We start from the raw sequence: 16,027 nt of genomic DNA, 5'->3' as shown, positions 1-16,027 counted from the left end.
CTTAAGATGGTTGCCAAATTCAGACTGGAAAGTACCTTTCTGGTCTCTAGTCCAACCTCCTGCTCAACACAGGGCCAGCACTGAGGCCAGATGAGATTGCTCAGTGGGTGTTGAAAGCCTCTGACAGGGACAGCTCAGCCTCTCTCCAGGCACTGCTGTTTTGTGCAGCTGTTAGACTTGTGTATTGACAGATAAAACATAAGGCAGGTAAAATCTTCTTAAATAGTGTTACAGCTTCCTTGCAGCATTAATCTGCTGCTTGAGAAAAGAAACTGCAGGCACAGATGAAAACTCTGGATATTCTTATGATGTAAGATAAAAATTAAAGGCAAAAGGTAAATTACATTTTGGACTATTAGCTGTGTTATCTTTTAAGTTTTTTTTAGCCTTAGCTGGAAAAAAACCCCATTGCAAGTTTGTTCTTGTTCCTGGCTTCATTGTCCTGCCTCATTCTTATTGTTTCTGGAGGAGAAATTCAGAATATTTTTAATTAGAGGCCAAGTATGAAATCAGGGCCTCAAATCTAGTCATTACTCAGAGATCTCAATGTCCATTTTTCTTATAAAACCTGGCTCTCACATCGCCATCATTGGCATAGTTGTGTGTTCTGCTAATACCCATTTTGTCCTAGGTCTGGACAGAGTTAACTCCTGCATTATAAGATGAGATCCCAGCTGGAAAGAGGGTGAAAGAAACACGTAAACAGAGGTGCTATTTCATCAGTAAATAATACTTCAGAGTTGCCAGGAGAGGCAACCAGGAAAGGTTACTTTTTGTAGGTGGGTATAGAACCACAAAACAAATGGAATGGAGAGAGGAAGGGGAGAGGCCACCCTTACTCCTTGCAACTGAAAAATGTCATGGTATTTGCCAGGTTTCAAAAAAACTGCTAGAAGGCTAATCTTATTCTTCTATTCCTTTTGGTGCATACTAAGGAATATTATTTGACATGAACATAGGGACTGGGATGTGTTTAGCTTTCTGTAGTGCTTACAGCAATATCATGCTTGACTTTATATATGTGAAGTGTTTCAAAGCTGACAAAACTCAACCTCTGAGGTGCTGTTCCTCTGTTCAAGATTGAGATTTTTTTCTGGATTCATCATCCTGTATAAAATCTCTGTGTCTTGTGCTAAGTGCTCTTCAGTGTCCCATGGCTCACTAATCTTATGGTACTGGTTTGCCAGCCTGAAAGTGAGACAGCAACATCACCACACCAGATACCCCACTACTTATCCAGAGCTCTTTGTTGCTTACAGGCTGCTGGTGTTCATTTTGGTCCTCAGTCTCAGGATTTACCTCTTTTGTGACTCTATGAAGAGGACACAAGCACTTCTCATGGCGCAGGCAAAGCCAGCAGATGTCTGAGAGGCAGACATTTGGACACAGAAGAGGAATGCCAGCCCTACTTCCTTGTCTGTCAGAGTCTTAAAAAAACAGCACAGCTGCTGTTGTAAAGGTGACAGTATGCAGAAAGCAGGATTACTGCTGCTTCACAGTGTTTGCAGGTGCAAGGTGACTGCCCCCCTCCTCCCCAGCTGAATCAAGGGTGAGAAAATCCATTTCCTATAGGGATCTCCCCTTAATCCGGAGGTAGTAAAGCACAAGTCTGAGGGGGCTGGAGCTGTTAGAAAAGCAGATCCCATGCATGCAGCAAATGTTTAGGGATTTTACAGATGAGGCTACAACTTGGGAAACAAGCTAGGCAGAAATGTAGGCACAAATAATGAAGCAAGATCCCCTACAACCCAGGCCCCTGTGGTGCATAAAGTATAATTAACCTGATGGTAGTAGCTGCAGCCTACAGCATGCTCAGTTTAAAAAGGTGCTTTTTGGAAAAAAGACTTTTTATCTAAATGTGAAATAAGAACAATTAATCTTTTCAATCCCACAGGAGTGCTGGGAAGCAATCATCAGTTTCACAGTGTAAAGCAGTCTGCTCATGCACTGATGCTCACCTAGGTCCTTCCCTGGTGCTGGGAGCTGACAGCCTGGTCAGCATGGGCTTTAGCCTGGCCAAAGGCTTGGTTGAAAAGGCTTAGGGGGTTGCCTTTCAACAGGGTTCCTGCCACTCTTCTGACTCTGCTTCAAGGGAAGGATGAGATTTATGTTTTTAAGAAGGTTGACCATACCTCTGTATTCCAGTGGTCACCCAGGCCGTCGATAGTCAGCAATCAATCACATCTGGAGCAAGACCCTCACCATTGCCAGCTTTTGCCATCTTGGCCTGGTATTTCTCCATGTTCTTCTGCCATCTTCTCTGAGGCAGGAACTTCTACAACATGACATGCATGACTTTGCCTTTCATTTTAGAATCCAAACCCAGTTTTTCTAAAGGTCATTATAGCTGAGCTGACACTTTGAATCTTTCTGAATCTGTTTAGAGTGAAACAAGGATAGAACTGACTAGTTTTACTGAAGGGTACCTTAGAAATCAATACACAGATAATATAAAAAACTTTTTTCTTCAGATTCAGAGGGCATTTCTCTAGCATGCAGCTTGAAAGTGAGATGAGTCTTGTTTTAAATCTAAGCCTTTGTGTGGATTAGTCCCAGATTTAGTCCCTTTGAATTTAGGACTATAATGGAGAAATATTCAGAAGTTCAGGTTTTCAGGGAAACTCTCAGTGGAGAGAGAAAAGTAGGTTCAGAGGTTGGATGCACCCAGCAGACTTTCATTTTTTCTGTGATGGTCTGTCACCGGTTGGCCACAAGGTTTTCGGGGTGAAGGAAGAGACGAGATGGGCTCCATGATCAGAAGGCTTGATTTATTAAGTTATGATATAAACATCTATTTTAATTATACTAAAAAGAAAAAGAAAAGGAGAGTTTCCAGAAGCTGCTAGCTACCTAAGAATAGAAAGTAAAGAATGATCAACAAACCTTGCTCTCTCGGACTGTGTCCGAGAGAGCTCAGTTGTGGATTGGCCATTACCTCCAAACACTCAATCTGGGCCAATCCAGAACTGACCTGTTGCATTCCACAGAAGCAGATAACCTATTGTTTACCTTTTGTTTCTGGGGCCTCAGCTTCCCAGAAGGAAAAAATCCTAAAGAAAGGATTTTTGTGAAAAGGATGTCTGTGACAATGGTCTTAAATGTCATCTCAAAGGCAACCCTATTCCCAACAGAAACTTGTGCCTAAGTAGGGTCTTTGTTGATTGATTGTGAAAATATCTGCTTGCTTGGCAATGACTGACAGTCATAGACCAGGATCCATAAGAGGCATGAGCCTGTGCATGGGTGTAAGGGGGGAATGAACAACAGAGTTAGTGCCTACCTACACAGCTCACACCATCTGCTTTCACAGTTGTCCGCAAAGCTCCAGTTGTGTCAACATTCAGTATGTTCCCATAACACTCTGAACAGCCTTAGAACACGTGCTGGTTTCAGCTGAAACCAGCACAGAGCAGTCTTTACAAGCAGATGTCAGGCCAATGCAATGTGTGACTCATACTGTTAAAATGCTTTCAGATCTCTGACTGAAACCCATGGCATCCTTTTGATACTAGTGCAGGTGTTTGTGCTAGCAGATGCAGTCATGGTATGTATGGCCTGCTCTGGACGGGATTACCTCTTAGTCATGCTAGCTCATGTACCTTGTGAACTGGTGCTTTGTGTCCAATTCATCTCCCCTAATTACCTAAAACTTAGCTGTCATAGTCTAAGCTTGTGACTTGGGCTGCCTGCATGGCCAGTGGGGGAAGGCATCTCAAAAAGGCAGGTTTTCTATTCCAAAATGTTAAAAAAAGTAAAGAAAGAAATATGAGAGTCGATTGAAATCCTACACTATTTATTGGCTCCAGCTTGATTTTCCATAGCTACAAGAAAATCAAACAGAAACATCCTTCAATTACACCCATTACAATTTATCTGACTTGCAGATTGTTTGACTTGCAATTTATCTGCATTTATCTGTTGTCTTAACACACCATTGCAGGAGGGAAAACACACAAACATCAACTGAGAGGAACAATTCATCTAATGGAATACAGACTTTGGTACAGTGAATCATTTACAAGAATATTAGACAAAGATCACAGACCTGACTTGTTTGCTGCAGAGTGTCTCCCCACATTCTCAATGCACTTCCTGGAGACAAATGGGCTTTGTATCTGCTGGCAGTGTTCTGGAACAGCTGGCTCCGAGCACTTCCCACCCCCGCTGGTCTTACAAGAAACAGAAACACCTAACAACTTGTGCATCCTCCCAAACACAGCAGGGATTCTGTTCTACAGCAAAAACACAATTAGAATTTAAAAAATGAAATAGCTTTTAATTTAATTTTAAGTCCCATTGCTAGGAACCGTGGAGGAACTAGGAGGAGCCTTGTATGAAAACGGCTGCTCCCCTTCAGTTCTTGGAAGCAGTAACATGCTGACAATGGGAAAATGGGCTTCTGGATTTAATGACATTTTTGCAGGCAAAGATCCAGGAACAATAACATGACCAGAGCTGCAACTGCTGAGCATTCGGATAGGCAGAGACTATGCCAGGCCCCTGTTGTTATCCCCTATTGCACAGGAACAACAAAGGCCAACAACCCCAAATTAGCAGGCAATGTTGGTTTCCACGCTACTGTAGCTGTGCAGCAGTAAGGAAAACAGCCGCTGGATGGCAGAACTCCCGCGGCAGAATCCATCCCGACCTGCTTCTCCCCCACGGCAGATTTTGAGGGTGTGAAATGCCGTTTTGCTCTTTCAGCAGCTCTTTCGCATTTTTAGCGGGGGAATTTGTCCCGTGTCATTGCACTGAGAGATTCTGTAAGTTTTTGCTGTGCTGTTGATAATTCCCATAGAGAATCAGCTGCACAAAGTCACAGCATCTCATGCATGGGGCTCTTCAGGTTCACAATTACGACTGAGTGTAAAGAAGGTTGAAACAGGAAATCACATCTGACAGGAAGGAGAATAGAACAGATGTGGCTCAAAACAAGTGATATTTAAAAAATTCAAAAAACAGCAAAGGTGATTCACAAACCACTAATCTCCAAATGGTCTGTGCTACTATTCCCTTATTTCTGGGGCAGAAACATAAAGGATGTACTAGTTTTCTTCCTCTGCATCACAGTAATTGAGGCACTCCCATCATGAACAACTTTATTCCCTGTCCATATTCTCCATACAAACCTCCTTTGCCACATCTAGACAGTTTCACCTGAATTCCCTGGGACTTTATTTATACTCAGCTAGCCCTTCAGCCTCTACCTAGAGCAACCTGACAGCTCTACTACTGAAATATGTTGTGCATGTGGTAAGTGTAGGACATCCACCTGTAGTACATACCACAAGGGTCACAATGATCCATTCAATATCAATATCCATGATCAATTAGCAAGCTCTTAATTGATAACAAGAGTTGCAGAGGAGGGACAATTTGGTTTACCCAGAAGCCAAGCTGCAGGGCACTAGACCAGATCTAGTATCAGCTACTCTTCACTCTTCTCTCATGTGTCTGGCAGGAAGGAAGAATTGCCTCTGGCAATTAAATGGTTCAGGGCAAACATCTGTGGGATAATCTGGTCCTCTATTATGGCATTTATGGCTCAGGCATGCAGCTGTGTCTTTTTAGAGTTTGTCTTCATTTCTAGAGGAAAGGTACAAAAATATGCTGCCAGGATTTTTATTATTACAACAGGAATCTATAAAGCTTGTTTCTGTAACTATGCACGCACTCAAACCCCTTTAAAAACTTTGTTAGTTTCTTGATCTGAATCAGCCAAGGGATGGCTGAATAAGCAGGGATTTAATAAAATAAAACCTGATTTAAAGGACAAAAATTAGTCAAGTTTCTCCTTGCCTGCTTTGGAACAAGAAACCTTTCCAGTTCTTGGAAATTCAGTGTTTGTGGAAGACTGAGGGCTGCAGCAGTAGAGTCTCAGGTCAGCCACATCCTCACTGTGTGGGTTTTTTCATGTTCTTGAACATTTCTTCTAATTGCTAATTAGCTTAATAAGAGGTGGGTAAGAAATGAGTGATCCTAGTTATGCTTTCAGGGGAGAAACTAGGCTGACACAAGCTTCCCAAGGCAATCAAGCCCATTTGAGCTGTGGGAGGTTACCCAACCCGTGTTAGGAAGGCACAATGCTCTGGATGCTGGGAGAAGGTCTGTGTCCTGAGGCTGCAAGATGGCCTCGTGGGGAAATGCAGGGATTTGTAGATGGATGAGACATGTGAGGAACTGGCAAAACATGGATGAGAGGTGCAGCATGGAAGGGGTGGGCTGCACCTGAGCTGTAGCATAGACAACCAGTGTCGCTGGAAATTGAAGAGCTTTTAGAGGAACATTTCCACTAGAAGCAGGGGAAAGCTGACAAATACAGAGGAGTATCTAGTCTGAACTCATGTGATCTGCAAGGTGAACAAGGCTGATGTTCAGTTTACCTCTGAAAAGAACACAAGGGAAATAAACAGCATGATCACAATAGGTGAGAAAGATAGAATAGAATACAGTGGCAAGGATTTGGCACATGAAATATTAAGCAACAAAGCAAAGACAAACTTGCAGGTGTTTTTGTACAGTTGCTAGAGACTTCAAAATCAAGCCAGAACCCAAATGCCTGGACCAAATGACAACCCTGACACAGAAGATGTCTCAGAGTCTTGCTGGAGGCTAGAAAACCAATGAGATACAGCACTGCCAGCCTCACAGGAACCACTGAGTAGGATGTGGAGGTGTGATGCTGTATCTGAAGGATAAAAATGTTACAGCATAAAAATATTACAGAAAAAGAGAAGCACCCTAAAAACCTGTGGGTGGAAATCCCAGTTGCTGCTGATAAAAATGCGGTAGTAGGATTGTACTATCATTTTGAGTTCTGTGAGAGTGGTCACTGAGGCCAGAGGAGCAGTAAATGTGGGATGGTGGTGTGAGTGGGAGCCTGCATACTGGCTGGATCAGGGCCTCATCAGGATGAGGTGCAGAAGCAGTATTTTTAGTTGCAATAAATTCCTGCTTCTAGGATGAGCTGGTTGAGGAACCCACAGAAACAAATGCTAGAGAGAGACACAAGGATTTTGTGGAGGGGTAGAATGTAAGAAAATAAAGATAGTGCAGCAGGTAGTCTCACACCTGAGGAGTTGCAGCTGTACTAATCACCAAAGATTAGGAGCAGGCCTGCCCTTAACAGGGCACAGCTGTGTCCAATAAGATGAGTGCTACAAAAGAGTGGGTTAGATGGGTGAGGAGAGAGCTGGAGCTTGTTGGTTGTGCTGTGAAGAAGGAGTTAGGGCTGCCAGGAGCTGCCCATGAGAAATCACCAAGAAGGTATGGGAGCTTTGTAACAAGATGACAACAGGATTTTGTTTGAGGGATGTTGGCGGGAAACTGCTCTGAGGTTGCAATCCTACAATGTGATCTCTTTTAACACTGAGTGGGAAAAAAGCAGGCCATGTGCATCCAATCTGGGAGTATTTAGTTTCCAGGAAGGCAATTAAATAACCTGAGGCAAGCATTAGAAACAGTTACCTCCAGCTGCAGCACTGGCTCCACAGGGGTCCCTGGGGCCACAAGTTGGTGCCTGTCCTGAGCAGTGTAAGAAGCTCTGTCCTGGGGACAAGGTGCTGGCTAGGAAACCCCAGCCCAGTTTTGCAATGAGTAACAAAGCAGAACAAACACAGTTATTCAGCACTGCCTTCATGTGATGGTGTTTCTCTTTGTTTTCTGCATATCTCCGGGAGATAGACACGGACGCGTGGCTCGAACAGATCCAGCTGCAACATTTGGAATTAGCCATCGCAACAATCTCCTCTCCCGTGTAGCTTAGGGCTCTGACCCAACAGGGACTTGGTTTTGACAGCGTTTTCTTGCTGCTTCAGTTACTGCTGAAAGAGGTCGTTTAATTGGTCCCTCTGCCTGGTTTCTATGAAAACCAGTCACTGCAGCTCCAGTCTCCAGGCAGATCCCTGCCTGAGCCACAGGGGGATCAGCCCATGCCACCTGCAGCTTAACAAGTTGATGAGAGAGAAAGATTCCACCTCACACTTGCTCTTTGCTGTAGGAAGCACATTTAAATAAATTTCCCAGTCGTAACATCAGTTGTAAAACGAAATCACAGGACCCCAACAAAGAAGGTGTTTCTTCCCTGTCTGCAATTTGTTTTCCATTTGTTGACTGCTGATTCTGATTCAGCAGTGTTAGCTTGAAAAGGTCCTTAAACAACACCTATTGCATTTCCCCTCTCTACAAAACATGACTGCAAAGAGAGCAGGTTTAGATTAGACATTAGGAAGAAATTCTTTACCGTGAGTGTGGTGAGGCCCTGAAATAAGTTGTCCAGAGAAGCTGTGGATGCCCCATCCTGGGAAGTGTTCAAGGCCAGGTTGGATGGAGCCCTGAGCAACCTGGTCTAATGGAAAGTGTTCCTACCTATGGAAGGGGAGTTGGAACCTGGTGATCTTTAAGGTCCTTTCAAACTCAAACCATTTTGTGATTATACATGATCTACAGCAACTTTTACATGTTGGTCTTGAATGTTGTTTAAAACACCCAGGAAATGTTGCATCGCTTCATTATCCTGGAAGTTTTTTTTAAGTATGCAACAAATCTGCTGCTAAACTCATTGCTATTTATCTTACCTTCAAGGGGAATGGAAGCATGTAGGTCCTTGTCCTTTGTTTCTTTTGCATATTAGAAAATCATAACTGTGTTCTTTCTCTCTTTTTGGGGGGGAAAATAAAAATCTAATTCCTTATTTCCAAAGACTGTACTTTCCATCCGGGTCGTGATTGTCCTGAGCATATTTTTGTTGGTGCAACAGCCTGAAGCGCTGTTGCCAAGTCTCACTGACTGACAGCTGAATGGCTAAGAGAAGAGTTGCCCCAGGTGCTTCACACACAGTGCTGTAACAAAGATAACCTCACAAATGAGGTGTTCCTTCTTTTTGATTTCTTCTGTCTTTGGCATCAACTTTGCTTCTCACTAGGATCTCCAGCCCTTTCTGTGGGATGGTTGCCCACCTGCTACACTGCTGCTTGACCTCATCGAGTGTTTTGCACCTCTGTTTAATTGATTCCTGTGTTTGGTTCCTAACAGGTTTTCACAGTTTCTAACCACGATGGAAGTGCTCATGTTCCCTTTCCATGTAGCCCGTGGTTAGATAGCTTACATCCTCCGTTCATTTTCTGACAGCAAATTTCAGAGAAACTGCTGTAGGACAGACTTGTGTATCTCCACTTGAAAATCTCATGAGTTTGGCCAGAAGCTGCTGCTAACTAGTGGTTTTTCCACTTATTTTCAAGACCTTCACATATGAGGGCAATTCACATTTCTGCTCAAAGTTATTGACCTCATGATATGGCACAACCATGGCTTCTCCCTTGGCCACTTACCCAGATAGATAAAGATTTTAATTGATCTGAGATGTTTTTTCCCTGCCAAGCCAGGCTGCCAGCACCCTCCTGACAGTGTCTTGCTGCTTTGTTGTCCCACGGGATCTCTTGAAGGAACCATTCAATCCCTTACTCTAGCACCTTCCTCATTGTTTCAGGCAAGTGTCTTGGTCTTTGATTCCCTGGAACTTTCTTTCCTCTCTGATTTGGTTTTTTTTTTTTGGAACTTTCTTTCCTCTCTTTCCTTGCCCGTGCTTCTGCTTTTTCTGATATGTTACTTGGTATTAGATAATTTGCTTTGCAAGATATCTGTTGGTTGTTTTTTTTTCAATAGGCCATGGGTCAAAAGGGTGACTAAGAGTGTGACTGCAGCTGCTCTGTCTACATCAGGCAGAAAAGGAACTTCCAGCAGCATGGACAGAGAAGATCAGACAGGAGCAGCAATCTGAACTCATTATTTGTCAGGAAACCTTTTGCTCAAATCTTAAGGCAGCATGCTACTGTTAAACTTTTCTTGTTTATTTGGTCCTTACTACCAATTTATCAAGCTTCAACTAATTTTCTGCAGAGATTTTCTGTATTTACTGCGAAGTGCTGATACCCTAAAACAAAATTTGGAACTAAATATGGAATTTCCATAACTTGGAATTTTAAATAGACTTTAAAATGTAAATAATCCTTTGTGGTGATGCTGCACAACTCAGCAGGCAGGTCTGCAGACCCTTACGTGTTGCTACCACAACATGAAGCAGCAGCTTCATAGCTTCAAATCGGACTCCCGAGGAACTCAGGGATCTGCAGGGTTGGCAGCACCAATAGTGGTGACAAGGAGCTTGCTGGCAGCAACTGAGGATGACATGAAGGCAACCAAAGAAAGCTTCCACTCTTGTTCACCCTTGGAACTCAAGCCCCAGCTTTGTACACATAAACAGTAATGAGATTCCCTGCCCCATGTGAAATTTATACTGATCTACCAAAATTCATTCATAGGCTTTACATAAGAGGTTTATGTAACATAGGTTTACATAACATAATGCACCAAAGGCTTCATCCTATGAATTTTACATAAGTAATGTTAAGTAGACAACCATGTGATAGATTTCATAAGTTTGTATTACAAAGTAATTATTTGAATAAAATTCTATTAATATAGTGCAGAATTCATTAAAGACTAATATCAATGTCTGTGTTGCTCAACACCGAACTGTTTATGGTAATCTTAAAAAAGAAATCAGTGACATTTGAGACAACATAGGGTTCCCTCTGGTCTCCAGAGGTGATAAAATTAGTTTGCTTGTAATGTATGTTAATCCTGCAAAGTCCTTGCCTTGATGGTAAGCAGATGAGGGACTGGCAAGACAAGGGGCACAGTGTTAAAAGTGCTCTGCTGGCAAAAGCTGCCTCCAATCCAGCTCTCATGCTGCCTGTGTTGACCCTGCCTGGCAGCCCAGGCACAGCACTGCCTCTTGCTGCCAGGCAAGGACTGCCAGGGACATCATTTCTGCTTCAGCAATGGTGGCAGCTGGAAGAAAAATACTCTGACACCTCCAAAATGGTTATTTGAAAGGCTAAATGTGAACATTCCTATTACCAGGTCCACAAGTCTGGGCCTGAGCAGCCAGGCTCAGGCCCAGCTCTTTTGACCTATCCAGTCTGCAGAACCATTATCCTCTCTCTGTTCTCAAACTGAGTTTTAGACCCCTTCCAAGAGTAGTGAATGGGGTTATTTACTCAAGCTGTACCCACAGCTACCCACTGAGCCCCATGAAACTGAAAAAAATAAACATTGGGATTTAACATTTATCTTTATTTCTATCTTATTCTCATATTGTTCTCTAATTAATAAATTGGCACCAAGAGACCCATCCACTTTCAAACAGACCAGAGCTCATTCACTTCTACTAGAAACTGGGATTCCTGGCAGAGGGACAGATGCTGAAATGCTTTTAAATTTGGAGAAATCTCAGCATAAATGTGCCAAAGCTAAAGTAGGAAAGGTTGTGGGGTTTTTTACCAAAACTATTGCTGTGATATGGCTCCAGGTGTGGGTATGTATGGGGCTGGCTCCTGCTCCAAGGGCTGCTCACTGATGGAAAGGCATTTTGCCTGCTCTGGCACTTGCAGTATTTTCCATATAGATGCCATGATGAGGTCCCCAGCTGCACTTTGACCATGGACTCAGGAGACCAACCAATGCATGTTTAGTATTGTTCTCCTGAAGGCTGGCTACAGGAACACTCAGCTACTGCAGAGACCACTAAGAAGTGTCTTCATTGCTCCTTAGCCAGCAGCACCAAGGCAAGGAAAACAGGGTATTCATGCCCTGCATTGGCCATGGAGAGGAGAGAAGGTGGATGCAGATGGGAAGAGCACAGCTGATGCTCAGGGAGAGCTGTTTGTGTCCATGTCTGGGAGATGGACAAACAGCCCTGGGGTGCAGCTTTGAAGAGGAAGAGTCACCTTCCTCACTCAAAATTTAAACATTACTGATGCGTCCCCATCTGCCATTCAAAGGCCCTGAGCTTGTGGGATCTCATCCCTGGGGATCTCCTGGAAGTCAGTGCTGAGCTTGCCCATCAGTGAGCAGGGGGCTGGGATTTGCTGGAGTGAGCAAGGTGGCATTGGCAATGCCACCAGCATCGGTCGTGCCAGGAGACCTGAGGAAGTGCTCTGGGTACTACAGCACTGGGCTGTAGTGGGTACTACATCACTGCTGGGCCAGTCTGCAGAGGGGAGGCTCTGTGGTGGGGCGGGTTTAAGACCTAGAACCCATTTCTCTTAAAGTACTGGGCTCTCCTAATCACGCTGTTGACGTAGTTGTAGTCGCTGCTGCATGGGTCTGCCTCATAGACCTGGACGTTGCCCATTTTTGCATGGTAGGTGCAGATTCCCCCTAGAAAGAGTTAAGAAGAAGTTGTTATGGCCTTGTAAGTAAGAAATAGTGATATAAGAGCAAAAGTTTGTAGCAAAAAAACGCCGTGCATCTCACCAAACAGGACCTGCTTGACAAAGTGCCAATTGTGCATTATTGTTGAAAAGTGACTGATTTTGTAAAATCTTTATTGCTATAGTGAAGGAGCCCATGACTCTCTCCAAATGCAGGTGGAAATAGAACACTGTTACCAGAAAAGGGTGTAATCAGAGCAAAGGAAGGGCAGTAGCACAGCAAGGAAGGGAGAGTAAGAAATAGCATAGGGTCAACAAACCAGCACATGGCAGAGACTACAAGGAAACCTGGATTGCAATCTTCCTGGACACAACAGGTTGCTACAATAATTCTGTTGTGTTGTGATGCCTCAGTTTCTGCATTCTCCAGTGACTTTTCTTTAGTTGCTTTCTATCTTATTTATCCACCTAATAGCCATTTCTCATTGCCAGTCTGCTGGTCTGGTACCGCTTCTGTTAAACTAGAAAACTTTGGTTCTGGTTGTTATTTCGGGGCTTTGGAGGTTTCTTTTGTTTGTTTGGGGTTTTTTGTGTGGGTTTTGTTTCTTTTTTTGTAAGAGATCCTGTAAAATCTGCCAGATTGATGCTCTTTTTCCCTTAAAAGTGACACCAAAAAGCACACAGCGCTCCCATCAGTCAGTCTGTCCCTCCCTAGTACAATGCCCATTCCGTACCTCTCAGCTGCCGGTCCCAGGACCAGGTAGGATGTCTTGCCCGTACTTCATTAATGGAAAGAACCAGGATATTTGAGCACTGATTTATGTGTTCTTCACTATCCCACGGCACAGAAGGTTGCACTTGCTGCCTGCTGATCTAGGAAAGACAAGCAAGAAAATGGGTTTCCCTCCGAATGCGCCCCCCTCTTCGTTGCACGCCCAGGCTTTGACTCATTGAAGTGACCTTTTTTTAGGACAGCCTTGGATACAGAGGGATTGCAATAAAGTGCTCTTTCAAACACAGAACAGTGATTTGCTAAGATAAAGCCCCGGGGTATGCACTACGTTGCTGTTGCTCATGCTTGCCACCCTGGAGTACCTGCATCAGGCCGTACTTCTGGCGCGCACGGTCCCAGCCGTCGTCCAGGAGCAGGCCCACACGGCTCTCCTGGGACATGATGGCACCGATGAGCGCTGGCTCCAAGCACAGGTTTCTGGCTACTCTCTTAATTGGGATCTCGTATCTCCTCAGGCGCGGCAGGTCTGCCTCAGCCGTCCTCCGTATCATGGCATATCCTGCTGTGTAGGAAAAGGCAGACTTACACACACCCCTGTCCAAACCCCTCTCTTCCCCTTGAGCAGGTGTGTCAAAGGAGTAACTCAAGTGTTTGAGAAATTGCATCTACATCAAGCTGGGCAGTGGGGTTTGAGGAACAAGCACAGCTCTATTGGCTCTGACCATGGCCAGGAAGCTGCTGTTCCACTACCCAAGGATGACCAGGAGAACAGGGAGGCTTCTTAGGAGGTGGAATACATGGTCCTCTTCTTCTGCTGCACCTCTGTTTTGTGGCGTGATGTCATGGTTTGCCTCAGATACCCCAGATTCCTCCCTGACAATTCCCTGCCAGGTGTGTCAATCATCCCTCCTTTCCACACCCTGACCCCTGCTGAGCACTGTCTGTCAGTCAGTCCTGGAATTCCAGAAGGGCGTCGAGTGATTGGCAGAATTCAAAAGATACCTCCACCCCTGGAGGACATTGGGCCATCCAGGTGTCATTTGTCCCCTGAGACTTCCCTCCCTTACCTGGTTGGTGGGATCCCTACCCCTTCCCTCTCCCTCTCCCCGGCATTAAAAGGAACAACAACCACGCAGTCCGGGCAGTTCTGTTGGAGCTGTTGTTGGATTCAGAGGCCTGTGGGCCAGGAATAAAGCTCTGGATCGAAACCCTCCATCAGAACTGACTCCTTTCCTTCATCCTCGCCTCAAAGCTTCTCTGCCAAGGTAAACCTGAGCTCCTGCCTGTCTGGACTTGCCTCCATGCACACAGCTGCAGCATCCAGCTAGCCAGAGGTGTCTCTGAGGTGAAGCCACCACAGCTGCCACCTTTTGGTCCAGCAGCAAGGGCCAGACAAGCCCAGGCACGTTCCATCTGTCTATATTGGTATTATTGCAATACCTCTGGAGTCAGAGAAGTGAAGTTTCAAAATGGATTTGAAAAAATTGTGGGGTCTGTTACAACAGATTGTCCACACTGCAGTAACAGCTATGTTCTATTTCTAGAGAGTGGGGGCTTTTTAAAAGCAGATTTGGAACAGTTTGGAAACAAGCAAACAGGTTCAGATCTGTGCTTGAATGCCCATAGTCAGGTGTCTGCCCTGGAAAAGCCTACACCCAAGGAACATGGAGATATCAGCAGTAGGAATGTGACACAGTTAGCTGTGTGCTCGCACCAGGCAGTAACAACAGGCAAGAAAGAGAAATGTAGAAGCACTGGCCAGCTCAGCCAACATGCCAGCACTCAGGACATGGCTCTGTGTATCCTACCCTGGGAGCAGACAAAGCCCTGGGGCTTAGTGAGGAGGCTGATGCTAAAGTCCTGGCTGATGAAGATGCTGTTTTAACTGAAAAGAGGTGGTACTATCTCCTTTTGCTTTGAGGCCAAAGATCCTGACTATGGGACATGAAGTTTGTCCTTCCACTTCCCATCAGGTCTGAAGGCTTCACCTGCTCTTTTGGGAGGGGGAAGTGTTGCTTTCTCCTTTTTGGCTGTTTGAATAGCTGCACCACATTTAATTTGGCAATGGCAAGAGGTAAGGCATCTCTCTGTCAGGTACAAACAAGTTGACAAATCAAGCAATGAATGATACATACCACAGTCAGAGGCTCTTACAGGTGTACAGGAGATCGTGGGGGCTTGAAGAGCACTTATATCACCATAGCAACTGTAACTCAGGGATGGAGCTGAAATATTAAACAGAGGTGTTTGAACACAGAGCAGTATTGTTCAAGTCCTGCAAGTGCATACAAGTCAAGCATGTGAGAGTCCAGACTTGCTATCCACATCCCCTTGTGTTGGCCCTGCTTGTATGGTTGCTGCTGGTCTCCATCAATAATGTTATCAAAGAAAGGTAGAGAAAATAAATTGCTTATTTTCTAATTGAATATTGAAGCAAATGGATCTAATGACTGCTTAGATGAACGTGCACCTGCTCTGTTAGGTCTAAAGGCTGGTGTGGAAGAGGAGAACCAGAGCCTCCTTATTTATTGCAGAGGGCAGTTCCCATTCAATGCTCCCCAGTGTTTGGAACCACTCAGATGATGGCTGGCTGTAGCTGAGCACCCTGGCTGGGATTGTCTGCTGTGTCCCTCGATAACTTGGTGAGGAATTCATTCAGGAGAATGCTTGCCTCAGTCTGGGAAAATTACCCTGTTTCCCCAGTAACTGAGGAACAAATAGCCTCTATCAAATAGATTGCTGCTTTTGTGAGACCATTTCTGAGAAGGCAGGGAGATTGGATAAGGTTAGCTGGGAAAACCAAGAGGAGACATGGCTGTGAGTCCCATGGTTTCAGTCCTGTTCTCCAGATAAGCTGGTTTAAAAGGCACATGTGGGCAGCAAGCAGCCTCATACAGCAGCTGAGGACCTTCAGCCACACCTGATCTTAGAGGGGGATGTGGGAAGGGGGCCCCAGGCCTACTGCACACTGCCTCTCCAAGGTCCTTCACAAACAATTCCTAGTGTGCTTTTGACAGCAACCCAAACCTGTCTTACCAACAAGGGCTGAAAGACCCAGCAACAGCAGTGCAGGGATCAT

General features: G+C 44.8%; 1 protein-coding gene across 1 annotated transcript; it reads right to left on the bottom strand.

The window, feature by feature from the left end:
- Nucleotides 1-12,091: 12,091 nt before the first annotated feature.
- LOC115907791 (lysozyme g-like) lies at nt 12,092-16,027 on the bottom strand. The gene is made up of 5 exons (XM_030955923.1): nt 15,985-16,027; nt 15,084-15,173; nt 13,311-13,507; nt 12,950-13,088; nt 12,092-12,222 (listed from the first exon to the last, which is right to left on the bottom strand). Exons 1-5 carry the CDS (start codon nt 16,025-16,027, stop codon nt 12,092-12,094), a joined length of 600 nt encoding a protein of 199 aa, XP_030811783.1.

Source organism: Camarhynchus parvulus, chromosome 1, assembly GCF_901933205.1.
Source record: "Camarhynchus parvulus chromosome 1, STF_HiC, whole genome shotgun sequence".
Classification (NCBI taxonomy): domain Eukaryota; kingdom Metazoa; phylum Chordata; class Aves; order Passeriformes; family Thraupidae; genus Camarhynchus; species Camarhynchus parvulus.
This window is presented reverse-complemented; position numbering and strand designations above follow the sequence as displayed.